Source organism: Lissotriton helveticus, chromosome 12 (assembly GCF_964261635.1).
Source record: "Lissotriton helveticus chromosome 12, aLisHel1.1, whole genome shotgun sequence".
Taxonomy (NCBI): domain Eukaryota; kingdom Metazoa; phylum Chordata; class Amphibia; order Caudata; family Salamandridae; genus Lissotriton; species Lissotriton helveticus.
This window is the reverse complement of record NC_136073.1, coordinates 160,589,763-160,617,560: the sequence shown is the minus strand read 5'-3', so window position 1 is coordinate 160,617,560 and position 27,798 is coordinate 160,589,763. Positions and strand designations below refer to the sequence as shown.

General features: G+C 45.7%; 1 protein-coding gene across 4 annotated transcripts in view; it reads left to right on the top strand.

Moving 5' to 3' along the window:
- Positions 1–27,798, top strand: part of LOC144799839 (uncharacterized) — a 282,553-nt gene that overhangs the window by 174,530 nt on the left and 80,225 nt on the right. For 3 of the 4 annotated variants that reach the window (XR_013603886.1, XR_013603885.1, XM_078671415.1), the window contains exons 3-4: positions 20,831–20,980; positions 26,825–26,890. Coding sequence is in view for 2 of the 4 variants with exons in the window: in XM_078671415.1 (XP_078527541.1) it covers positions 20,831–20,980; positions 26,825–26,890 (216 nt within the window). In the remaining 2 variants the exon portion in view is untranslated. Of the gene's footprint in view, positions 1–20,830; positions 20,981–26,824; positions 27,502–27,798 lie in introns of those variants that run through there. The other variant, XM_078671414.1, reaches the window with a different exon arrangement.

Here is a 27,798-nt window from a genome sequence, read left to right as displayed (position 1 = left end):
ATGCTCTGACACCCTACACTGGGTATGAGTAATGCAATCAAGCAAAACATGCATGTGAGAAAGGAGCTTTGGAGGGAAGAAGGGCACTGTTGGAGGGTGGTAGTGAGGAATCCATAGAGAAAGAGATCATTGGGGTACGATAAAAAAGATGGTAGCACCAGGTGCCAACAGGTCTAAAGTCGGCCCTGTGCAGCCTGGTGTGATAATAATGCAGAAATGCAAAGACCTGCGCTCCACTACAACTAGAAGGTAGGTCATGAAATATATGGGACTATCTCAGCATTTACTATAGAACAGGCAACAAGTTGCTACATAAGTTATAGCACTGTTTGCTAATGTATTTCTGCTGAAGCTGTCAGGCACCATACACAATAGACTATTTTATGGTGCCAAGAGATGTCGAATCAGCATGATATAAAATGTTAGTGTTACTAAAGTATGATCTGCTCATCCACCATTAGTGGGTGAACGATGTGTATATAAATGTGGTGCTGCTGATGTTAAAGTTGAAAATAATCCTTTTATATAAATCTTCTACATATGAAATATTGTTTTATATAAGTACTAGCTTACCCGTCGCGCGTTGCTGCGATCTCAGAAGAAAGGAATGTTGCTGCTGCTCAGAAAGATAAGTATGTCTCCGACATCCTTGTTATCGATTTACTCTGCTTTGCTTATCTGATACTTGTATATATGTAAATAGGATGTTATTTAGTATTAACAGTTTCTATATATGTAAATAGGATGTTATTTAGTATTAAGAGTTTCCTATGTTTTCTGGGATTGGCATATATGTTCTGAATACCTCAGAATGACCTTTTAAGGTGAAATTGTAACTTTTTTCTCTGGTTTGTGTACGCTTCCTAATGATACTTGTGTCTCGCACTCTATATTGGCCCCTGTGTCTTTCACCCTAGACTACTTCCCCTCCGGTTCTATTTCGAACCGGATTAGGCCTCATCGCATTTGGTATACTTTTGAACGCAAGCGCGAGAGCACAGCGCTTACACACTCATACCTTGAGCACCCATCACGACTCGGGTTCATTCCCGATGCCGCACCGTCTCGCCAACACTCCGTCTCGGCACAACGAAGATTGATTCGACATGTTTGGGCAGCTTCTCCGGCCCCCACGAAGCGCGTACCTGAGCTCGAGGAGGGCTGGGTTACATTAGAGGAATTCACCTTCGCAGCGATTCAAGATGGTCATTCGTTTGAGAAGAACGGGCTCAATCAGTTTGTATTCGAACAGCTTCTAATCTTGCTTTATTTAGAACATGTTTATGCCAGAAACCTTCGCAGGAGTGTACTCAACAACTTCCCAGAGTTTCATGGCGATCGGATGAACTGTGTAGTAATGCATAAAGGACAAACAGACAGACAGACAGACAGACATACATTCGTTTTTATATATATAGATAGATTAAGAAAAATAAATTATAACAAGGAACAACAAAAAGGGTGTCTAACGCTGCTAGAGGGGCTGATAATACCACATATTGAAGTTAAAAAAAAGTTAATGCTGTGGAAAAGTGTTCAGGCCAGCTCTCATGAGGATTCAGGTGTTTGACTTGATGTGAGGTAGAAAATCTGAAGCTATGGACGCCTCTGGGGACAGTGAAGCTCAAAGCCTTTGCACCTCTTTGGCTGAAGTTCAGGCCACATAATGATATGGATAAGCTACTCAATGCATGATGTTTTGTTAAAGCAGATTTTAATTGTCACTGTTTTTTAAATTTAACTACTGAGGATTCCTAGGCAGACAATGGGGAATAATACCAGCATGGGAATCCATGAAATATCCAATGCTGGGGAATCAGTGGGTAACAGTATTTAGTAACCTCCAGCTTTCAATGCATGTCTGTGCAAAATGCCTATTAATATACACTCTGTCAGGAATGTGTGCCTCGTCCCCCAAGTGACACTGTCTGACTGTGATCTTCACGTAGGTTTTTAAAAAGAATGTCTGCAACCTTGCCATAGATCCCTCCACATTCCATTATGTTTATGTTTAAGGGATTTAGAAAGTGCATGGCTACCCGCAGGCTTCCCAGCGCTGCCGAGAGGAGCAGACATAGTGTGAGGTCTCATTGGAACAGCCAGATTTTTAGTTTTTTTCTGAAACACTGTTAATTCTTGATTAGTCTTGGTTCTGGGTCCATTGCATTCTATAGTTTTGGGACAAGGTGTGAAAAGGCTCTTCCACCCCATATTGCTTTCCTTATCTGTGGGGTGTTTATCAGGAAGCTAGCTCCTGACCTAAGGCACCTGCTGGAGCATACGGGGAGACCAAGGATGTTAACATGGTCAGACCTCTCCCATGCATGGCTTTGTAGGCCACACAGAGGGCCTTGAATTTAACCCTGGGTTGGATTGATAGCCAATGCAGCTTCCTCAGAGATGATCTAACTTATTCATGTCTGGGAATCTTGAGAATATAATACACTACAGTGGCTATGTCGGGGAGCAACAATTACTTCGTTGGAAGGAACAAATCAAAATAGAATTACAGAAACGTATTTTTACTTAAAGAGTCCAACAACAAAGCAAGTAAAACAAAATCAATGCGTGCAACAAAGTAAAGACACGTATCAGAACCACAAGGAGAGCCAGAGGATCAAAAGCGCTTACACATGAGTTATTATTGTTGTTCTTCAATTGACATGAATATACATATGTTCAGGCTGTCCGAATAAAACAAAATACAATAGTGACAAGTGTTCCAAAGTGACATAAGTGCTCAGTGCAAGTGACGAGGTGTGTATGTACAATTGTGAAACTATGTACAAATATATTAATTTTGAAAATGTTCAGAACCATGATTATAGAGATCACTCTGGTACAGGGCCAAATTGCTCACAGATAGGACCCAGAGATGTCTAGGACTGGACCGAGGGTAAATGTCGGCGTTTCGACCCTAGCTGTGCAATTAATCAATCAATCAATCAGAACATTTGTAAAGCGCACTACTCACCCGCGAGGGTCACAAGGCGCTGGGGGGAGGGGTGCTGCTACTGTTCGAATAACCAGGTCTTGAGTAGCCTCCTGAAGGTTAGAAGATCCTGGGTCTGTCGTAGGAGGATGGGGAGGGTGTTCCAGGACTTGGCGGTGAGGTAGAGAACGATCTGCAGCCAGTAGTCGCTGCTGGGGGATGGTGGCGAGGGCGAGGTCGGCGGAGCAGAGCTGGCGGTTCGGGTGTATAAGGTGAGTTGTCTGTTGAGGTATGCCTGTCCAGTGTTGTGGAGTGCCTTGTGTGCGTGGGTGAGGAGCTTGAAGGTGATTCTCTTGTTAACGGGAAGCCAGTGCAGGTCTTTCAGGTGGGGTGTGATGTGGCTGTGGTGAGGGATGTCGAGGATCAGGTGTGCAGAGGCGTTCTGTATGCGTTCTAGTCGTTTCAGGAATTTGGCCGAGGCTCCAATGTAGAGGGCGTTTCCCTAGTCCAGCCTGCTGCTGACGAGGGCCTGGGTGACCGGCGTTGACTTGCTTGGCCATGGAGAGTGTTCAGTCAAGGATAAACCCCAGGTTGCATGTGTGGTCGGTGGGTGTTGGTGCTGCTCCCAGTGTGGTTGGCCACCAGGAGTCGTCCCAGGCTGAGGGGGTGGACCCCCCGTTTTGTCTGAGTTCAGCTTCAGACAGTTGTTCTTCATCCAGTCGGCGACGACTTTCATTCCTTCGTGGAGGTTGGTTTTGGTGGTGATGGGATCCTTGGTGAGGAAGAGGATCAGCTGGGTGTCGTCGGCGTAAGAGATGATGTTGAGGTCGTGCAGTCGGGCAACGTGGGCGAACGTTGCCATGTAGATGTTGAACAATGTCGGGCTGAGGGTTGATCCTTGGGGTACGCCGCAAATGATCTTGGAGGCTTTTGAACGGAAAGGGGGATGCATACTCTCTGGGTTCTGCCGGAGAGGAAGGAGGTGGTCCATTCCAGAGCCTTGTCTTGGATCCCTGCGTTGTGGAGACGTGTGCGTAGTGTGCGGGTGTCGAAGGCGGCTGATAGGTCAAGGAGGATGAGGGCTGCGGTTTCGCTGTTATCCAGAAGGGCCCTGATGTAATCGGTGACGGCGATGAGGGCAGTTTCAACGCTGTGGTTGCTGCGGAACCCGGACTGGGATGGGTCCAGGATGTTGCTCTCCTCGAGGTAGTGGGTCAGCTGTCTGTTGACGGTTTTCTCGATGACCTTCGCTCGGAACGGGAGTAGGGAGATGGGCCAGAAGTCCTTGAGGTCCCACGGATCTGCCTTGGGTTTCTTGAGTAAGGCATTGTTCTCGGCGTGCTTCCAGCTTTCCAGGAAGGTTGCTGTCTTGAAGGAGATGTTGATGACCTTGCGGAGATGGGGTGCCATGGTGGCGCTAGCTTTGTTGAAGATGTGGTGTGGGCATGGGTCTGATGGAGAGCCAGAGTGGATGGTGTTCATGATTTTGATGGAGTCGTTGTTGTTTATGTTGGTCCAGGTGAGCAGGGGGTTGATGTGGGTGGTGTCCATGTGGTCTGAGGTGTCGGTGTCGGTTGTTGAAGCTGTCGTGCGATGGAAGAAGGTGGCAATGGAGTCGCACAGGTCTTGCGATGGTGGGATGTCATTGGTGTTGGAGCTAGGGTTGGAGAGTTCCTTCACAATGTTGAAAAGCTCTTTGCTGTTGTGTGCATTGTTATCGAGGTGGTCCTTGAAGAAGGCCCTTTTGGCGGATCTGATGAGGTGATGTTGTCTGCGGATGGCGTTCTTGTGGGCTGCGTGGCTGTCCGGTGTCTGTTGGTGGTGCCATTTCTTCTCTAGCTTTTGGCAGGTTTGCTTGGAGGCCTGGAGGTCCGTGGTGAAACAGCTGGCTTTCTTGCTGGTGCGTCCGTTAGAGGGTTTCTTGACCGGGGCGAACGTGTTGGCGCAGTCGTCCCTCCAACGCCTGAGGTTGCGGCTGACAGTGTTGGTGTCGGTGGCGTTGGAGGGTGGGTTTTGGGGGAGGGTGGTTTAGCTGGTTCTACGGTGATTTTGCTCCAGCTGCGGTGGGGGACCTGTTGAGTAGGGTGGCGCGTGGTGGGTTTCCGGAAGGTGAAGTGGATGCAGCGATGGTCTGGCCAGTGGAGTTCCGAGGAGTGGTTGAAGGTGAGGTGGGAGCTAGCAGAGAAGATGGGGTCAAGCGTGTGGCTGGCGGAGTGGGTGGGCATTGTGCCGAGCTGTCTGAGTCCGAGGTTGCCGAGATTGTCATTCAGGGTGGTGGTGTTGGCGTCGTTGTTGTTCTTGAGGTGGAAGTTTGGGTTTCCGAGGAGCATGTAGTCTGGAGAGGCAAGGGCGTGTGTGCTGACGAAGTCAGCGATTGAGTCGCTGAACTAAGGCCAGGGTCCGGAGGGGTCTGTAGATGAGGGTTCCCCTGAGGGTGGTGTTGGGATCAGTTTGGATCTGGAAGTGTAGGTGTTCGGCGGTGCTGAGGGTGTTGTCGGTGCTGGTCCTGACCCTGAGGGCGTTCTTGTGGATGATGGCAATTCCACCTCCTACTCCGTTGGTGCGGTCCCTGCGGTTGCTCTTGTAGCCATCCGGGATTGCTATGGCGATGTCGGGTGCCAAGGAGGCGTTTATCTAGGTCTCTGTCAGGAATGTGACGTCCAGGGAGGATGTGTCGAGCAGGTCTCAGAGTTCAACGGCGTGTTTGCGTGCGGAGCGGGTGTTCAGTAGTATGCATCTGAGGTGGTTGCGTCCTGTCACGGTGGGTCGTTTGGCGGCGCGGAGGCTAGTGAAGCAGCAGCTCCGGCAGGATATGGCTCTTTGGGTGTGCTGCGGGTGGCCAGGAAGCAGTTGTGCGCTCATCCGGTGTTGAGTGCATGGAGGGTGTTGGCGTCGTAGCGGTGTCGGGTGTTGTGGCATTCGCGGGGGCCTGGCGATGGGCGCGGTCCAGGCGTGGACGGGCGCAGATGGGCTTGCCTTTGGTGCACCAGAGGCGCGCCCGCTGCGCGTGGCCACAATATAAAGGGAGGTGGGAGGGAGGAGAAGCTGGTAGGCTGGAGCGGGGCAGCGAATGGGCGAGGAGGGGTCAGGGACGCAGGGGACGCAGCGGCGGGAAAACTGATGAGGCAGGGGTTACAGAAGGCAAACGGGGCACAGGGGTAGCGGAGGAAAAACAAGGGAGACAAATATCAAAATACACAGGGCAGCAAAACAAATTACACAGGCAGTATGACAAGAAATGCAACAGTACCGGCCTCCCGAGGCAGAGGGGCCTCGAACCTTCAGCAGCGGCGGTGATAAACAGTAGGGACACACCGTCCCACTGGTGGAGCTGTGCGGTGTGGGGGAGCGACCTGCATGAAGACAGGGTCAAGAGACGCATAACTGATGTGCCGCGGCAGGTCTTCTTCAGGACAGGCGGACAGCCCCAAAACATACACGGATGGCTTCCTGCGTAGTGTGGACTGCTAGAGTGTTCTGCTAATGTCAGGAAAGATGCAGTGGAGCACAATCACGAAAGGAGGGAAAACCTCCCTTCCAAAAGGGGAGCCAATTTAATTTTGTTTTACTTGCTTTGTTTTTGTACTCTTCAAGTAAAAATAAGTTTCCGTGATTCTATTTTGATTTGTTCCTTCCAACGAAGTAATTGTTGCTCCCCGACATAGCCACTGTAGTGTATTATATATAGTTACCCAGGCTCTGAGGGACACTGGGTTACCCCATTGTGTTTCCCTTACCTGTGAATCTTGAGAAGCATTCTGGCTGCTGTGTTCTGGACCACTTTCAGCCTGTCTGTGACATATTTGGGAGAACCGTGGTACAAAGAGCTGCCGTAATCCAGTCACAAAACCACAAGAGCCTGTACAACCGTCTTTCTAGATTTTTCTGGGATTAGGCTCAAGAATTTACAGATCATTCGTAGGATGCCGAAGCAGATAGCCAAAAGTTTTTTGCCTGAGTGTCCATGGATAGGTTTTGGTCTAACCACAGCCCCAGGTTTCTTTATGGATGTTTTAGGAGTGGAGGGAGGTCCCCAATTCCCCGGCCAGTTGATCTCAGCCCGTGGGCTCGGGCCATTGCCTAGGAACGTAAGCTCTGTTTTATCCCCTTTCAATTTAAGGATACAGTTGGCCATCCAAGTTCCTATTTTTTCCAGGCATGGAACCCGTTGCAGATGATTTGAATTGGGAGTTTCTTCCACCGAGACCACCAGGTGAGTGTCGTCAGCGTAAGATACAATAGATATGCCGAATTCCTGTACCAAGTGTGCTAGCGGGCTTAGGTAAATGTTAAAAAGGGTCTGGCTCAGTGACGAGCCCTGAGGTACTCAGCATGGGGCTGTGAAAATATCGGAAAGGATACCTGCCTCCATACACTGGAACAAGGCTACTCATTGGTTGGCAATGTCTCTGATCCCAATCTCTTTGCGCCTGTGAATGAGGATCTTGTGGTCTACAGTATCGAAGGCCATGCTTAAGTCTAAGAGCAGTATTGCGGCAGCTCTGCCTTGATCAAGTATACATTTTAGTTTCTCTGTGATCACAAGCAGGGCAGACTCCGTACTGTGTTCCGGGCTGAACCCTATCTGAGACTGGTGCAGCATGTCATTATCCTCCAGGAATTGCGAGATGGAACTATTGACGTGTTTCTCCGCGATTTTCCCCAGAATGGATAGCAGTGAGATGGGCCGGTAGTTTTCCATAGATGTGGGGTCCAGTTGGTTTTTTTTAAGCAGGGGCTTCACTATTGAATGTGTCCATTCTTTGGGCACTAGGCCTTTTCCAAGAGATAGGAGAGAAGGTCGGCCAAGTTGTCCCGTATGGGATTGCCCCCCTGGAGAAGGATGTGAGGGGGGGGAGGGATCTACTGGAGACCCGATTTGGTGTTTCTCAGGAGGAGGACTGCACGTTCTTTGCTCAGCTTAGGGAAGGTGAGCAATGATGGGGAGGAGTAGGCTTGGTCAGTTCTGGGCAGGGGAAGGAATCTGGCTTGTCTGCTGAGTCTTTCATCCCTCCAGGGATCTCACCAGAGTGTGAGTGTAGCAAGTTGTAGATGTTTTCGACTTCGCTCTTAAAGAAAGTGGCTAATTCGTTACAAGTCTCCTTTGATGGTTGGGGGATGTGTGCGCCAGGTTCAATTGTGGTAAGAAATTTCACTATTTTGAACAATTCTTTGGGAGAAATGGAGGACCTCTCAATTCTCTCCTCAAAGAAAACTGACACACTCTAGTCTGAAGGGTGGTTGTACATTTTGTGCATCCCAACATCTGTGTTGCTTTCCTGTAAATCTTGTTCTGTGTTTGTTCTTCCTTCTAGTGAAGACACGGTAGTCTTGTTGGTACTAGACATAACTACTGTTTTGTTTTTTATCAAGCTGGTTATTAATTTTTTTTCTGCCTTTCTCAGTTAGCTCTCTAATCTGATGACTGCCTTCTCATGTCTCCCTTTTTATTGTGAATATTTCAGTTAGTTTGTATATCGTATTAGGCTGGGAGAAATATTGGTTATGCATTAAAATCTTGCAACGGTTCTGTATTTTGCTTGGCCTATATCATATGTGCCCTTGATTTTCCATAGCATCTAGGGTTTGAGCTGGTGGAATTTCCATTTTTGCATTCCAGCAGACTATTGATTAAGCACTGGCTTTTCTTGAGGAGATAATGTTGTATTTGCGCTAAGCATCGTTTATTGTTTTATATCAGCGTAAAGTAGCATATCCACCAGAAAGAGTGTTACAGAAGGTAAGTAACTTGCGGTTTCATCTCTGTGGGAAATATGATACCATTGCTGAATTTTTCACCTACACTTAAAGACTCCACAGCCTTAACGTTATCAGGTTCTTTTAGCTAACTTTGTTACTAGAGTCCTTCACTACACATCGCTAATTTGTAGTAGTGTTGCAAGCACTCTGGTTGATCTGCTGAGTCTCTTATTTATTTTCCTGTTTTTTTTTATACTATTGCGGCCTTTTCCCACAATCCTGATCACACTACTTTATTTCCTTCTACAGTTTTGTGTTTTACTGTCTTTGAGTTTTGAGGCCTGATTTAGAGTTGGGTGATAATGGAAAATCCTTCAAATCCGACAGAAAGTGATAAGCATGGAGCAGGTGCCTCTAGCTGAACCCCACCCATCATAGTGATAGAAAAGGGAAGCTATGGAATTCCCATCAGATTGACCCTTTCCTTCACAAATCAGAGGAGTTTCCACTACCCTCCAAATGTAAATCACACTGCTAACCCATAACCTACTCAGTTTTCGAATACTGCATGCATGCAGGTCACTATTACCAATGGGCCCTGCAGTGTAATACTATGGTACTTTTACCTCTGTGGTCTTCCATAGGCTTCTGTTACAGTAGTCACAATATACATGCTTAGGAGTACTCAAACCCAAAGTGTATAATAGAGGGGTGATTTAGCAACCAATATATCTGAAGGAAAAAGCAGTTATCCCTAGTCCTTAGCATCAAGACCCCTCTATACTATAAGCCTACTTGGTCCTTTGGTGGTCAAAAGCCTTGCCTCTTTTTTTGTAAATTGTGCAGCACTTGTGTATGGGGTGAGAGGGTGAGGATGCTTTGGAGCGCCTCTTGACTCCCCATCACTTGCCATCTACAGGTCTCAAAGAAGGATATTCTATAGGCAAATGCAATAGTGGGTAGACCGAGTAAGTATGTTGATAATAGAAAGCCTTTTGCTACAAAGAAGAGGCCCATTGCCTTTTTGGCTGCCAAGGCCCTCTCTTGAAGTGCTCTACAAGGCACACATGTGGTATAGACTGTGGTTGTTGGATTACTATATGGCAGAAGGCCAGAGTCGCATGGAGCTGAGAATTTATGAAAGTGGAGTAATTCCACTGATGGGAAGAGATACAAGGCCTCTCCTCTGTTTGCCTCCCATCAATATCAACAAATGTATTACTAGGACCTAGGAAGGGATGGTGGGTGTCTGGGTACATCTTTGTATCAAATAAAAATTATTATGCTATTGTAGAACTCAATCAGTGTATGTCTTTTAAGCATGCTTACTGAAGGGAGCTCTCGGGGGCAGTCACTGGATACTGCAGAAGTCACACCTGATTCCTTTGCAGAGGTTTCTCTTCCTTGGAGTCAAAGTTGATACAGTAATATTCCGAGCCTATTCATTGGACCCACCCTGGATTTAGTGCCTTCCCTCTGCCTCAATCAGTTAGTTTGGACTATGATACCAAAGTTTCAACCTTTGATCTCGGTCTGAGTGAGAGTGGCTGCAAGACTTGACATCCTGCTAGTGGGTGAAATCAGACAGCACATGCGTTCTCTGCAGAAGGATCTGATGTCTCAGTGGGCTTGGCACCAGGAAAATGTGTTAGATTCCATCCAGATGTCAGAGGAGACTGAAAAAGCAGTGGGGTTGCTGGACTGTAATTAGACCAGAGGCAGATGCATCTTCCTACCCCACCCGGAGCTAACAGTTATGAGAGATGCATCTTTGCTGGGCTGGGGTGGTCACCAGTGAGGAGTGGAGATCAGAGGACTATGGTCTCCTGTGGTAACCCGTTTCCACAACATTCTGTTTGAGTTGCAACTCAACAGGTGTTGCCTTGTAGAACACTAATAGCGGCTATACTTAGCGGTGGTGCAGGATGTCTTCCAGTAATAGACAGAACCCTGTCACAGTCTCTTCACCGCCCGAGAACGTGCATTTTGCACACTGGAGTTCCCATGTTGGTTTTCCCTTAAATATGCAATTCAGCTAGAATGGAGCTTGAGCGCTCTGTACACCTTCCCGCTCATGTATCCTGCCCAAAGATCTGAATAAGATCAGGAACCAGGAGAGTATATATTCAAAATTTCTGCCCATGAGTATATGTCCTCCGATTTCGCTGCCACTTTTGGAGGACTTAATGTCACATCAGCAGGGCAAGGTCCTGCATCAGAGCCTGCACAACTTACTCCTCCGTGCATGATCAACCATGCTTGTTTTTGGGGGCGTGGCTTAGGAGCCTTCGGAGGTGGCCACGGTTCTTGGGAGACGTGTGGACTTTGTTCAGGGTATTACAGATCAAGTTCCCCTCTTGTCTAAGGAAATCTCTTTCCTCAAACAGCAAGTTGAGCAATTGGAGAACCGTAACAGGCGCAATAATTTGCGTATTTATGGACTGGCGGAAAATTTGGAAGGCCCTAATCCTATCTCCTTTTTTCAGACATTCCTACCAACTCTCTTGGGGCTTCCTGATACCCCAGCTCTGAATATTCAGCGAGCTCATCGCCTTGGTCCTCCTCCTCATTCTGTTTCTACTTCTTCAAAGCCAAGAGGGGTTATTCTTTATTTTTTGGAATATACCGAATTGCTTAAAGTGCTTCATACAGCGAAACAACGTGGTAAAATATCTTGGAATGGCGCTAACCTGTTCTTCGCTCTGCTAAGGCAACGGCGGACCGTCGAAAGAAATTCTTGGTCATGCGACCTGCACTACGCAGTCTTAATGCCCGTTACGGTCTTTTTCACCCTTGCCTTTTTCGTGTGACTTACAATAATAAAACCACCACGTATGAAGATCCTGCGTTACTTCAACGTTTCCTGGACAATTGTGGTAGCAGTTCCATGGAAGTACCTCCACCGTGATGAACTGATGTTAAAACTAAAGGTCAATGGACAATCAATATTTGCCCGGCGGTATCGCCTCTTTAACCCACAAAATATTAACCAATGAAGAGGCAGGCGCTGGAGACTGGAAGGCAGGAAACAAGGTTTATTCTCTCCGGAGGAGAACACATCAGTTCAGACAGCCAGTAGCGTCACGAGGTGCTCTAACCGCATCTCTGAGGCCTGGCCTCTTATACACAGTTAAATGAATTTTATTGCAGGTAACACAGTCTTGTAATGCTTTGAAGTATGAAAGGACATCCTCTGAATCTCCCCTACAGGCCCGTTCCCACACACATTTACAGTTGAAGTCCCCACCCCGGTCACAACAGGTGATGATTATCGCGCAGCTGGACATTCCGCCGATTCACGGAATGTGGGGGTTTGATCGGATCTCATAGGGTGGGGGCTTTGATCAACTCGGGGGTCCTTTGATGAGGGAAGCTTTCTACTGTACGGGGAGGGGCAATAAACAGTATCGGCAGAGCTAGGTGTCGGCCTGGGAAAGAGGAAGACAAACGGGCACACAGAAAAAAGGGGGGGGGGTTGGTATCAAAGGGCCTGGGACTATGAAAAGGAATGAAGGGAGGTGTCGCGCGGGGAACAGGATGGGGTTCTGAGGCAGAGCTGCGTTGAAGGGGGTTTATGACCCAAGGCATGCGAGTGTGGGGGTTGTCAGCGTGCGGGCTTTGCGAGGGCGAAGGGCTATGCTGGGGGACATCTTGCTGGCCTATTTCCTATCCATGTCTACTGTGGCGGTCATAAGTAAAGAAATGGGAACCCAGGTGAAGAAGCTATAAACATTACATTTAAAATATTTCGTCTTAGGAGGCGGGTCTATCGATAAACTCGTTTGCAGGAAGGTCATAGTAATGCAATATCGGACAAAACGATTCTGTAGTGTGGTCATTGAGTACATTTCATAGATACTTGTGGTCATTCGGAATGTGAACTGATAGGTTATTACATATGTAAGTTCTGTTCATTTTTAGTTGGAGCATGATCAATACAATGGTGGTTGGGAGAGAAATGAGACGTAGTAAAAACGATAATCAGAGGCGCCATTGTTCGAAGGGGAGGTCCTATTGTCATGGACCGTTATTAGTGAGTTCTCAGCATTCTTTGTCGTCTTCTGTTGGCACGGTGGAGCGATGAGTCCAGCTCTCTTCTGAGCTCCGCGTTGCAGGGCATGATCTTTTCCTCGCTTTCCTGGTCAAGAAGGTCCTTTTCGCCCTGTGTCCTTTGGAGTCGATTGTCAAAAAGTTCAGGTGGGAGAAGAGTGTGTGTAAGTAGTCCATAGGGTAGGTCGGAGGAAAGAAAAGGGGGGGGATGGAGCAGGGCCAAATCGGGAACAGACCAGGGGAACGGAAAATTTCAGGTAGGCGGGCTCATGACCGAATTCAGAGAGCGGGGACTTTTCGGCACACGTTGAACATTGAGCAGGGGCATCAGGTCAGCCCTTTCCTCTCATTTTGTCGGAAACAGTGCCTCGTCCTGCAACTCCTTTCTGTCGCGGTCTCGCCTTGGCCAATGTCGCAGATGTTCCACGATCTGTAGTCAGGCCACGTGCTCCCACATCCGGTCTCTCTTTCCTCCGACAGCGGTACCCTTAAATGAGTTTGAAAAGACAGTCTTTAGAGAATTGGCAGAGGAAGGTAATCACATAAGTCTATTTCTCTCCACGCAAATGAGAAACATCCGTTACATTGGGGTTCACAACCATCATATAAATAATTGATGATGGGCTCGTTGGACATTCATTGTCGTGGTACGAAATCTGGTGCCTATTCATCGTATTTTGTGTATTACAGTTACGTCAGATCTTCTGACAGAGACCCACCTTCCTAGGACGTGCCTTACAAAGCTATACCGTTCTCCAGGACTTTATATTTTTCAAAAAAGTGCAACGTGCTATCACCATGGTCTGATGGGTATCTTTCTGAGGGACGAACATAGGCTAAACATTTTTCCATCCTATAAATACATCCTACCTTTCAGCTAAACATTTTACTTTCAACAGGGTTAATTGCAACGATTTCTTCATTTCGGCCTAGTCTTTAACTTCGCAAACATCAGTCTAGTTCCTACATAGCCTCTTACAACCTTATTACTTTATTTTAAAAAAAACGGGGTCTTATGGAAACAACTAGGGACATAGCAAACTGTGGTTAGGGACTGTCATCTTGCTTTGTGTCATAAGGGCGTTATTTAGCAGAAGGCCACAGTTCAGTTGGTAAGCGTTCAGTGACATTTCTCGAATTCTAAAACTCCGTAGCTTGCTCACCAACAGATCATTTCTAGGAACAACGGCTGGCCCGTGTTAGTTGTAAGTCGACTTGTTTCCTACAACAGGGGGTGAGGGACATTTTTAAAACTCTCGTCCGGGGCAGCTGATACAAAACTGAGGGGGTTCTGGGAAGACGGGGATGTTTCGATCACTTTTTACTGTTCGGGGATTGCGACAATTCGGGATGGGGAAGGTCGCATTATCCTGAGGCAATTTTTTTATAGAAGCCACTGACATGTAGTTCCCTTATTACGGGCCAGATTAGGGAACCTTAGTCGTCTTACCTGTCCTTTCCCGTTTGGCCAATTCTAGGTTTCATCAATATTTAGCAGAAAGGAGAGGTAGTGACACGGCATCAGGGTGATTATATTTAAGACAAATTTTGTGCAAATACTTGCGGTATTTGGAGCCAATTGGGGGGTGCACTAGGGGTGGCGGTTTGCCAATTTTGGTGCTAGTCGTTCAGAAGAGTGAGAGTGTGGAGGGGAGAGAGAGAGAGAGAGAGAGAGAGAGAGAGAGAGAGAGAGAGAGAGAGAGAGAGAGAGAGAGAGATGTGCAACAATAGGCTAAATAGTACACGTGTGACATGGGGGGTGGCCGTGTATTAAGATAGGCTATTCAGCGCATTACACAACATAAGACATTACGGGTCCGTGTTAGAATTTCGAAAACATGCAGTTTGGGACGGACGAGCATTAGGCAGGGTAGAGAGGGCATGCATTGAGTAAAAGACACCATTGTATCGCACTTCTCGCACTCTTGGTCCGCCGACCAGTCAAGTCAGCACCTCAGTCGCACAAAAAACATGTTCTCATAGTTTCAGACATACGTGACACGTGTCCATTCGCACAGCACGGATTAGGGGTGACCATGTTTTCAGACATACGTGACACGTGCCCATTCACGCAACACGGATTAGGGGTGACCGTGTTTTATCATATTATACAACTTATTAGCTCTTTCGTTACAAGAGCAGTTTGTGGGTGTGCTTAGGTGCCATCTGGCAACGTTAGTCCGCTTCGTGTATCAGACATGGCGGGGCTTCAGATCTTCACCATACCTCGGTCGTGATCTCCAGTGTAACCTGTAGGGGGAAGAAAAGAGGGGAAGGGAGGGGGACAACATTCGCGCATTTCAAATGCATGGGCACGAAAGTTCTTTACTTACCTCATACTCGTCTTGTCTCCTCGGGATAGAATCCCTGGGGTCTTGGTTTCTGAAGCCAGGGGGGGGGAAAAAGGGGCAGTGTGTCCTTATAGGTCGCGTGTAGGGAAGCGTTAAAAATCAGGGGCTCTTAGTGCGGGGTATCTAGTTGGTAGATGTATCTAGCTATCGGGGCCCTTAAATCTTTTCCAATGCTGTGATGGTCTAAGGCATACCAGCTCTTCGGCCAACTCTGTTCCCTAGTACCTTTGAGTGTCGTACCTTCATAACGTTCTATCATTTACACCGCTTCACGTTACCCGTCCTCAGAAGTCGAGGTCCTTCTCCATGCGTTAGTTCCAGAACCAGTCGCATACTTGGAGGCAGAGTATCGTGTCTTAGATTCGATCCTCCCTCTGGAGCTGAGCAACCATCTTCTAATAACCTTAAAAAGAGAACAAAGCAGGGTGCACAAAAAACTCTCCCGCTGACCCCACATTTTTAAAAAAAAAGCATGCAATACCCATTTCATAGTTCGGAAAACCTTTATTTGCACAATCGTTCAGCATGTAGATATGACAGTGCAATCGTATTTGGCCGGACACGGCAATGGCTAAAGTGCGTACAGTAGGGGGGTTATTTTGCAGTATTGGGAATATTAAAAATTTTAAAAAGGCTTATTCATTCATTTGCAGGGGACTAAAATGTCTATCGATAGTTGAGGGATCAAGGGGCATTCATTTCATAGTTGGCAGTACAGTTGGACTAGTTGCAATCAAATTTCCTATATGTATACCGTGGGTGTGTGTCGTAAGCGAGGTTATGTATCGGCTACAATAAACATCATAATAAATTGTACATTTGAAAAAAAACACTTTTCACGGGACCCTTTTACATGTTCGTCGAGTGAACCCTCCCTCTTTTTCGTCAAGTGTACAAAGGATCATATACATATTTCAGAACATCGAGTCTTTTTAGCTAAAAAAACACCACGAGGCGTTCGCAAGTTCTCATTGATTCCGGCGCCATTTTGGGCGGGGCCGGGTTAGTCCGGAAGTAGCATCAGAGACAAAATGTTTCCCATAACCGGCGGTTGGACCAGAGTCCTCTTCGGCAGTTCAAACACTCGTGCTAACAGAAAGGGTGGCTATGTCGTGGTTATTTTCGTTAGCGACCAAGGCAGTCATTCCTCACCGGGAGCCGGCAGGGGCCGAGGGCTCCTGGGACTTTTGTAGAATCTTCAAGGCTGTGGGGATGCTGTCGGAGGTGGGGGCTCGTGCCCCGGTGGACAAGCGTCCGAGTTATATTGCTGGTCAAAGTTACTCTAGCGGCCTAGACCCGCCTTCCAGGGGGCCCAGACGCCATTTTGAGGCCTGCAGCAGCCGCCCTTCGTCGAGTCTGCAAGAGTGGAGGAGACCTTTTGGAGTGAAAGAAAAGGAACTCTGTGTCGTAGGAGCAGGACATTCGGCTAGGGTGCAGCTGTGGCGCCCCCACCTGGGGGGGCGAGGGAGACTCGTTCGCGCCGACTCCCTCTCCCGGTGTACCCCACGCTGCTCTCTTTCATGGGCATGCATGATGGTCACTCCACATCCCGTGTTCCTCAAGTCCCATGTCCAGTGCTGCGGAAGTATGGCCACCTGCGGTGCATGTTCGGTGCTGTGCGAGTATTGGCGCAGCCGTTGCATGTTCGGTGCTGCGCAAGTATCGGCACCGTTGCATGTTCGGTGCTGCGCAAGTATCGGCACCGTTGCATGTTCGGTGCTGCGCAAGTATCGGCGCCGCCCGGCTGGAGGATTTCGGTGCCGGGCCGGGGGCTGGGAAGCCTCCTACCCGTGGAGGTGGGAGAGGCTCGTCCGTGTCGCCTCTCCCTCCCAGCCCAACCTGGACAAATTTCTGCAGAGGTATTTGTGATGGCCGGACTGGGGCTGGGAAGCCTCCTATCCGTGGAGGTGGGAGAGGCTCGTCCGCGTCGCCTCTCCCTCCCAGCCCGACCAGGACTAATTTTCGCGGAGGTATGTACAAGACATCCCCTCCCCCAGAGTTGTCGCAGCCATTATTCAAGAAAGAAGTGGCGCCTGGCGTGTTGCTGCTGCCATTACGGAGGAGAAAAGAAAGAAGTGGCGCCTGGCGTGTTGTCGCTGCCATTACGAAGGAGAAAAGGAAAAAATGTCCCGTCCGTCTCTGGGCCGGGCTTCCGGTGGATGTCGGCCGGACGCCCCTTGCTCTGGCCCCATGAACGGGTTCCTTGGCTCATCGGCTGCAGCCGGATCCAGTTGGCCCCAGTCCCCGGCCATTGGTGGCCGGACCGGGGGAGCATGTGGCGGGACTATCTGCAACTATCACGTGCCACCGCGGCTGGACTGGGAGAGAGAGGGAGGAGGGTCGAGGACATAGACATCCCCCCCCCTTACAACTCTCCAGTGTGGTCAAGGCGATCCCCTGGCTGGGTCCCGCTGGCCCCTGTCTCTCCTCCGGCTCCACCCTATGTTACGATTTCCTGGCCGACTGTTGGCAGCAGGACCCGCCTTATATGGGTTGCTGCCGGCTGGGCGCAGCCGCAACCCTGCCCCACCTTGGAAGTTTCCAGAGGGGGGGGGGGGGATGTTCTGCTGACTTTCATTTTCTACAGTTTACCGTTCTTGTTTCTAACGTTTCCTGTTGTTAGGGCATTAATAGGTGTTATTATTACGTATTGTTATTGTTTCTTGCTCGTTATGTTAAATAAAAGTTCATGTTCATCAGTGGCCTACTGATTTCGTTTTCCCATTCCTTTCTTTCCAGGTTGTTTCATGCTAAAGCTTCTGATAACAGAAGTTAAGTAACACGGAAACACAGGCAGGGGGATGACGTAGATTCATGCATCACGTACACACAAACTCAGACGGGGAGACAGTACAAGTATTATATACAAAGACCCAAGACAAACATAAAACAGTTATTGGCCATAATTATCTTTTTCTGTATGCTGCGCATACTTATTGTTCTGAGTTCTTTTTACCTGTTTCTTGTCTTTTTATTCGTTGGCTGCCTTTTTCTGGTGGCTTTGATTGTACGTACTTATGCCTTTGGCAACTGACAAACCGTTGGTGTCAATTGGAGAGCAATGGGGCAGCTTTTAGTTATATGCCTATAAGGATGCGGAAAAGGAGGTAGGAGGTTTTCACATATTGGCAACATCCCTAGTCCTCTCGGCGGAGGATACTCGTGTAACCCTTACCTCGAAATACCCTAAACTTTTCCCTACTTGGCTAAACGTAAGAATGCTTGATCACGTGTGTACATTATTCTTTTTGCTTTATTCGGGGTTTGTCGTGGTTAATTTAGAGCTAGACTGGGTTTCCCGTCTTAGCGTTGTTTGATCTATGAGGACTCGAACATGTCGCTGAAATCGGCCTGGCGAAATCTGTGCCATCGGGCATAATCGAACGTGGTGGTTCTATCTGGCCTGTCCATGTCGGTCTGATTCATCTTTGTCTCGCGCCTTTTCCCTTTCTGCCGGCCTGTTATTCCTGTCGGCCCTCTGCTCCTACTCTCGTTCAGTAGAGTCGGACATTGGGCTTTCCAGTGCCCGGCATATTTACAAAAAGCACATTGGTTTTGCCCTAAGTCTGGTCGCCCTGTGCGCAGTGTCGGGGGATTACTTTCGGGTCGTTGTGTCCTGGGGTTGTCCTGTCGATATATTCCTTTACCTACTCTGTCCTCGTCTCTTTTCTTTCGTTGCATTGCTTCTTTGCGCCACATACCGAGACTGTCGAGCATAATAGGCGTTCTCTTATTATTACGAAGGGCTATTTCTAACGTTTCTATTTTATCAAGATCGAAGGATCCTATCAGTGGCCACTGTTTCTCTTGATTTTCTTTGGTATACCTGTGCCACAGTTTACTATAGGCTATGGTAACTAATCCATAGTTTATGAACATGTCTTTATTAGGGGTGCCTTCCAGCGGAGCTAGATGATCCACCTCTAATAAACGGTCCGGGCTGAACCAACTATCGACCAGTGGGGAGAAGACAGACATGACGGCTCGCGAAGAGGACAAAAAGTCAGCACTGCCTATCTTATCACTGCGTGCAAAGACTAGACAGAATATTTCTATTCTACGTTGTTTGCAGGCAGTGAATACCTCATGAACCAATATCAAAACAATAAATAAACGACCAGTGGGAAGAATAAGTAGATCCGCAAAGGTCTGCGTCCTCTACCCTTTCACTATCTGCAAAGGGGAACCTGTTCTTTCCTGTTTGTAGACAGAGAATCTCCAGAAAACAATCCGCGAACAGTAGCTCGGGGTCAAAAAAACAGTTAATCAGTGTGGGAGAGGGAATCTCCCGAAAACAATTCGTGAATAAATAATCAATCAGTGGGGGAGAAAGATAGGCACGCTGGCTGCGTTACTTATCCTTCATTGTTTGCAAAGAGAAAGAGCCTACTGTTTCTCCGTTTGCAGACAGTGAATCTCCAAATAGGTCAACAAAGAGTAATACTAGTATTTTCTGAACAATTAAACAACTATTTCGTAATTCGTCGTGTCTACACGACCTTACCCGGACCGTATGGACAGTTTCTTATCTTCCGAATCCAGCGCCCGATCGTCCTCCTTTCCTCGTATTCCTCGCAGCACTCCTGATGGTTCCCAGTCAGGACCGTAGATCACTCGAGAGAGGTCTGTTCGGAGCCAGTGAAGTTCGGATGATCGGCTGCCAGACGAGGGTCTATTGGGCAAGAGCTCTCCCGATCGTTGCAGTCGTTCACTCTGTCGTCAGGACCTCTCCCACTGGATCCACGAGTCACTGATGGGCCCCACGCTTGGGACGCCAATTGTTAAAACTAAAGGTCAATGGACAATCAATATTTGCCCGGCGGTATCGCCTCTTTAACCCACAAAATATTAACCAATGAAGAGGCAGGCGCTGGAGACTGGAAGGCAGGAAACAAGGTTTATTCTCTCCGGAGGAGAACACATCAGTTCAGACAGCCAGTATCGTCACGAGGTGCTCTAACCGCATCTCTGAGGCCTGGCCTCTTATACACAGTTAAATGAATTTTATTGCAGGTAACACAGTCTTGTAATGCTTTGAAGTATGAAAGGACATCCTCTGAATCTCCCCTACAGGCCCGTTCCCACACACATTTACAGTTGAAGTCCCCACCCCGGTCACAACAGGTGATGATTATCGCGCAGCTGGACATTCCGCCGATTCACGGAATGTGGGGGTTTGATCGGATCTCATAGGGTGGGGGCTTTGATCAACTCGGGGGTCCTTTGATGAGGGAAGCTTTCTACTGTACGGGGAGGGGCAATAAACAGTATCGGCAGAGCTAGGTGTCGGCCTGGGAAAGAGGAAGACAAACGGGCACACAGGAAAAAGGGGGGGGGTTGGTATCAAAGGGCCTGGGACTATGAAAAGGAATGAAGGGAGGTGTCGCGCGGGGAACAGGATGGGGTTCTGAGGCAGAGCTGCGTTGAAGGGGGTTTATGACCCAAGGCATGCGAGTGTGGGGGTTGTCAGCGTGCGGGCTTTGCGAGGGCGAAGGGCTATGCTGGGGGCCAGTGGCGTGCAGAGGGTGGTTCTGATCGAGGCACCTAAAATGGCGGGTGCACACGACAAAAAGTGTGGCATCCGGGGAAAAAGGCAAGATGGCGCAGATAATGTTTACCAAACCGTTCTAATTTTCCACACTGATGCTCTCTCTTTGATGTTTTAGTCAGGATAAATTCATGTTTTCTGATTTTGTTCTTTATGTTGTACTGTTTTTCGTATTTGCGGTTTCTGGTTGTTATATTCTGTTTACTCTGTTGCAGTTTCTAATCCCCTTTTTCCTCATTCCCCTTGTAGGTAGCGGTGTTGTGGTCCTCCCATCGTCTTATTTTATTTGTTCCGTCCTGAGGGTTGCTCTTCTCCTCATGGTCCCGTACTGGAGTTTCCTGTTCAGCGTTCCATTTCCTCATGTGGCTTCACCACCCCTGTTCTTTTCGTTTTTCTGTGGTATGTTTTTTGGTATTACACCTTTCGTTGAGTACTCTCCTCTTGTTCTCTTCTTTTCCCTCCTCTTTTTCTCATTCTTTTCATCTTCTTTCTTTTCTCTTCATTTTCCCGCCTTTTTTCTTGCTTGCTCCATTTTTATTCAATCCATTATTCTCTTCCTCCTTTTTTCTCTCTCTATCATCTTTTCTCTTCTTATCCTTTCTTATTCTCCTATTACAACCTATTTTTGTGGCGTTTTATATTTTTGTTTATATTCTTAATGTTCTTAATGCATTGTTATTATGCCTTTTGTTATTTTCCAACAACAACAAATGTGAATGTCGATAAATGTAGTTTCATGGAATGTTAGAGGTTTAGGGTCTCCTATTAAGAGACAGCGTGTTCTTTCACATTTAGCCCATTTAAAAGCAGATATTGTTTTACTTCAAGAAATTCATATTAAGGATGTTGAAATTTCTAAGTTACGTCGAAATTGGGTGGGCCAGGTTTTTGCCTCCCCGGGTTCTGGTAAGCGCAATGGGGTTGCTGTTTTGTGTCATAAACGTCTCTCTATTCAACTCATTAATCAAATTACAGACTCTGAAGGTCGTTGGATAATTGTATCACTATTGGTTAATAGGATCCCCTTGACGATTTTCAATGTTTATGCTCCCACTGTGCACGATAAGTTCTTTTGGCCCCAAGTTCTGTCTACTGCTATGCAGCTTTCCGATGATTATCTTATCCTAGGTGGAGATTGTAATATGATTATAGACATCTTTTTAGATAGAAAATCTACTTCTCGCTTCTCCCCATCCCAAGCCCATTCTCAGTTTAAAGACACCATATCTCAACGCTCCCTTGTAGACTCTTGGAGACTTTGCCACCCTACCTCACAAGAATATACCTTTTTCTCTCCTGTACACTCTTCCCAATCCCGAATCGATTATCTCTTTATTTCCAAATCTTTGACACAACACATTACTCACTCAGATATTGGCTCCATTTTGATTTCCGATCATGCCCCTGTTTCTTTAGGTCTTGATTTACTCCCCCCTATTTCAGGAACCCGTAGATGGAGATTCAATAATTCCCTTCTCCTTGATCCACGTTTCACATCTGCTTTTCTGGATTTTGCTCCCCGCTTTTTTGCAGAAAATGAGTCTCCTCAAACATCCCCCCAATTACTTTGGGACACCTTCAAAGCGGCCTCTAGAGATTTCATAATTTCATATGTTGCTAAAAAAACGTCGTCTTGCACGACAATCCTTGTCCTCTTTAACTTCCCAAATCAAACAACTGGAACATTCCTTTTTCTCTACTAAATCTCCTTCTGTTCTTGATCAACTTATTAAAGCTAAACTCTCCTTTAATAAACTATCCACTGACTCTGCTAATTTAATTCTTCTTAAATCCAGTGCTAAATTTTATTCTTCTCAAAATAAAGCCGGTAATGTTCTTGCTAACTACCTTAAAATTAAAAAAGAACGGACAAACATTGAGTCAATCATCTCTTCTACTAATGTTACTCTTCATAAAGATGAAGAGATTTTAGACGAATTCACTCACTTTTATCAATCCCTTTATACCCCGGAATGTCCTCCTTCCCCCTCGAATATTGAAACCTACCTTTCTTCCATTCCTCCCCCTCATGTGGAAAACGTGGATTTTTCTTCTCTTAATAAAGATATTCTTCCTGCAGACATTTTAAAAGCTATTCATGCCCTCAAGACAGGTAAGGCCCCAGGTCCAGATGGTTTTTCAATTGAATTCTATTCCCATTTTTCCACCTTTCTTCTTCCTAAACTCCATCAATTATTTTCTTTCTTTATTACATCTAAACAATCGGAAGGTTCATTTCAGGAAGCCCTTATTTGTCTTCTCCCCAAAGATAACAAGGACCATACTCTCTGTAAAAAATATAGACCAATCTCTTTAATTAACGTAGATTATAAAATTTTTGCTAAGATTCTTGCATTACGATTAGATAAAATTCTTCCCCAACTTATCGGCAGAGAGCAATCTGGTTTCATCAAAGGTCGTCATCTTTCCGATAATACTCGCCTTTTCTTTAATGTTCCCAGCAAGTCATCTAATTTTCCCCATCCTCTCGCTGCTATTGCTTTAGACGCTGAGAAAGCTTTTGACAGGGTCAATTGGTCTTTTATGTTATCTACTTTATCTTGGTTTGGTTTTGGCTCTAAATTCATTTCTTATATTTCTTTATTATATTCCTTTCCGAGATCTTTCATTTTTGCTAATGGTTTGGTTTCCTCTTCTTTCCCCCTTTTTAGAGGTGTACGTCAAGGTTGTCCTCTTTCTCCTCTTCTGTTTATTTTAGCTTTGGAACCGTTTTTATCTCGAATTAGAATGAATTCGGCTATATCGGGTTTTCCGTATGGGGATACTCAATTAAAGCTTTCTGCTTACGCAGATGATATTCTTTTATTTCTTTCTCACCCTCTTACTTCTATCCCAGCTTTCTTATCTGAAGTCTCTTCTTATGCTAATGGTTCTGGTTATAAGCTTAATGTAGGCAAATGCGAAATCCTTCCCCTTAATAAATTTTGTTTTCACGTAGATTTCTTGTCTTCTTCCTTTCATTGGAGTCCGGCTAAAATAAAATATCTGGGTCTTTGGTTCACTCCTTCGATTAAAGACACGGTTGCATTAAATATTAAAAATCTTCTTACGTCCCTCAAAGATTCCACTTCTAGGTGGCACCCTTTGTTTTTATCTTGGTGGGGTAGGCTAGACTCTATCAAAATGATGTTGGTCCCCATAATTTTATTCTATCTCTCTAACCTCCCCTTCAATGTTCCAAAATCTTGTTTTAAATCCATTTATTCTATTCTATCCAAATTCCTTTGGCAACACAAACAGGCAAGGATGTCTTTTGCAAAACTTAAGCGCCCTAAAGCCTTAGGTGGTGTTAATTTTCCGGATTTTTCTTCTTATCATGCATCCTTTTTTCTCTCTCATTCTTCTTCTTTGCTTTTAGAATCACATGAAGATACTTCTTCCTCCCCATTGTGGTGCGATCTTGAATCTTCTTTCTTTTGTCCTTTTTCCTTTAAAGAATTTGTTTCTCTAAAGCATGTCCCCCCTAGATTGTCTCTTCCTATTCTTAAATTCTCCAGGAAAAATTTTCTTCCTCTTCTCTTTGACGGTCTGGATGATCGATCACGTTTTTTGCATTCTTCCATTTGGTACAATCCACTTATAAAGCTTAAAAATAAAACTCTCTTTTGGAAAGACTGGTATTCCCTTGGTCTCTTTTGGGTTCATCAAATCTTTCAAGACGGTCTTTGTCTTCCTTTCTTATCTATCCAATCTCACTTTTCTCTCCCTTATTCTTTCCTCTCCAAATATATTTCATTATGTACAATCGTTCAATCTTCATATGACTCTTTTGCTTCTTCTTCTGCTCCTCCTGCCTCTTCTTCGCTTACTATTTCTTTTCTCTCGTCCTCTCCTGCCGCTTCTCAGATTTACAAGCGTCTCCAAGACGCCCCTCTTACTCGTGACAAGTCAAAAATAGAACATGATTGGGAATCTGATCTTGATACTTCCTTTTTTTTTCAAGTATGGCAAAACATTTGGAATAAAATACGGAAATCATCTAGGGCCGCTAACACCACTCAGACTTTATTTTTTATTTACAATCGCCTTTTAGTTACTCCTTCTAAATTACACACTATCAACTCCTCTATTCCCTCTACTTGTTGGTCCTGTTCTGCTGCTTGTGCAGACCTTAAACATATGCTTTTCACATGCCCTCTCGTTCACACTTTTTGGACCAAAGTATGGAAGCAAATCAATTCCATTTTTTCTACACACTTTCCATTCTCACTCACTCATATTTTTCTAGGTAGTATTTCGGACATATGGTCTTCCCAAACCTCCTTTTCCAATATTTCCATCATCGACCTTCTCCTAGCAGTTGCTTTCCAGCAGATTACTAAATCTTGGAAAAATGCCACACATGTTTCATTTCAAGCATGGTGGTATGGTGTTTGTTACAACCATAGACTTGACAGAGCGTATGTATACCCTATTCAACTTGCTATCAAACGTGATTTATTGTGGTTACCAGTTACTACTTTTTTAGATGTATCTGCTCAATCCCGTCCTTTGCATACACCTACCCATGAAGAAGTTCCTAAACCCCCCTGAATTGACTATGTTACCTTTTTCCTGTATATGCATACTTAGCTGTTTCTGTATTGGCATTACTTTTTTATGACAATTTTACTTATTTCCTGTTTTCTGATTTTCTCTATTCCTGATACGCTTCATTAATGCCTTTTTCTATATCCTTCTCCTTTTTTCCTTTCTTACTTCTTTTCTCTTCTCTTTCCTTTCTTTTCCTTCTCCTCTTATTCTTTTTCTTCCTTTTCCCCCCCTTTTTCCCTTTTTTCTTTCTCATAAGATATTTTTGCTTCTATTTTGTGCTGATTGCTTATTTATCATATTGTCGTATTTGTACCCTTATTTCATGCAATCTCTTCTTAATAAAGTCTCTTTGAAACTTAACCATGCTTGTTTAAATCACCTTCCTAAACGGGCTGACCCACATGTTTCCATCATAATCCTTTGTGACGCCTCAGTCCGATCTGAATTTGGTTATGAAATTTCTAATGCAAATCCCATTACAGCAAATGTATTGCTGCCATCTAAAGTTAATAACCCTGACAACAGTGTTCAATATCACATCAGCTCATCACGTGAGTGAACTGCAAACACTTTCTGTCCAGCAGTCCTACACCACCTTTTTTCCAGGGAAATTATTGGTAAGGACTCGGGGGTGTTCCTACTAAAGGTTATGATATCCTTTCACATCAGACAATATATCACCCTGCTGGCATTCTTTGCCCCACTTCCTCAATCCAAGGAGGAAGAAAGACTCCATCACTTGGATCCAAAGAGCTTTAAACTTCTATACTGATCACATCAAGGGCCACTGGGTGGACGATCAACAATTTGTGGGGTCTTCCAGGCCAAAGAAGAGAAAAACTGTGAAAAGCAGACCATCTTTAGATGGATTGTGGTTTTCATAAAGATCTGCTATGTATTAGACAAGAAACCATCTCCAGAAGGACTTCAGGCTGATTCCACCAGTGCCAAGGCTTCTGCCACCGCAATGGTGCATGGAATCCTGGTTTGGACATCTGCCAGGCTGGTGCATGGGTGTCTGCACACATGTTCCCAAAGTCTACTACTCTCTGGGCAGTTGAGACTGCGGGAGGGACATTTTGCCTATTCGGTCCTGCAGGACTTCCTTATTCTGAGCCATTCCTCAGACACACCACCTAGGGAGGTACTGTCATGGTATCTATTCACAAAGTGTGGTATCTGCGGTTAAAAAAATACATCAAAAGAACAACTGACTTACCTTCTATAGTGCTCTTTTTGATGGCTTCTTGACCAACCCTTCCTCCACCCTGTGTGCAGTAGGTTCTTTTTCTCCATATTAAAGTTCAAATTAGAGGTCAGATCACTGTAAATTCTAATTACTAAAGACTATTTTTTCGGCAGCACGAACAAACATCAGAAAGAAACTAACATCAACATGCAGATGTGGTGGTTATATGTGGCCCCTAATTTACTTCCGAGGTGGGATGTACTGGAGTCGCACCATGCCACCAATGGGTGCTCAATGGAATTTCTGAGAAAAAAGTTTCAGGCTCCAGTTTTCTGTCTGCGGATATTCGCAATGTGAGGAATTTGCAGTTAGATAGAGTATCCCCATGAAAGAGCATTACTGAAGGTAAGTAACTTGTTCTTCTGTGCCATTCTCCTGTACATCAACTTCCATGAAAATAAATTACTTTTAATTTCAGTTTCTTTTTTACTTTGTTTTAGGATGCACTTTGGAGCACACCCACGTGCCACTGGAGCCAAAGATTTCTATGGACCTGGATGTGAAGAGTAAGATCAAGAAAAAAAATAACTTACCAGCAACCAACAATACTTTTCATTCTCAGGAATGTTCCTAGTAACTTAGTTCTTATCTGCCTTGGGCCATTTGAGATGCTAAAAATTGATATTGCCTTACTTGAGGTTCTACAAAAATGCAAAGAATGCTTTTATATTCTAAAACCATGATTTAATAAGAATGGTTCATGCCATTTTTTTCAGGCAGAATAACATGGGCACTGAGAAGACCTTGGGCTTTCTTATGGTTCTACACAATATACATTTTAATTACTGCCACCCTACAACTGTCCCTCAAATAATACAAAACTGATTTATCAACCTGCACATTTATCAACTCCAAAATATTTTTTTGCGCTGTATCATCAAGGTAAACATACATAGGGAAGTTGAGATTTACTATTATCACTCTTCATCTGCTTACCTTGATGACATAATGCAACTCAATATAGTGTATGTACGTGTGGACCACTTGATGGCCCACAGCTAGTGGTCACAGCTGCCGCTGATGAGTTACTCAGCCTGTTATTACCAAACAAGTTTTCAAGAGCTAATGGGGTGACTTTTTATCATCTAGATCTTTTTCGCTATTCATATGTGTTAGATTTGGGGGTCTCTTGTTGGCACAGGTAGGTACTTGTGACAAGCAGGAACACTCTCCTCTAGTCAGGGAAAGGGGGCTTACACTTCTAAAATAACCCCTGCTCACTCTCAAGGTAGCGTGGCGAGAGCAGCCAAGGCTTTACTTAAGAAGAGTTGTAAGTTAAGCAGTTGTGACCACAGTGACCCAGTGACAACACTACAAATGGACACCACACAGGTTTTATATAAAAAATAAGTAGCCTTTATATAGTTACCACAGGACCATAAACAACAAAAATACACACTATGATTACTTTAAG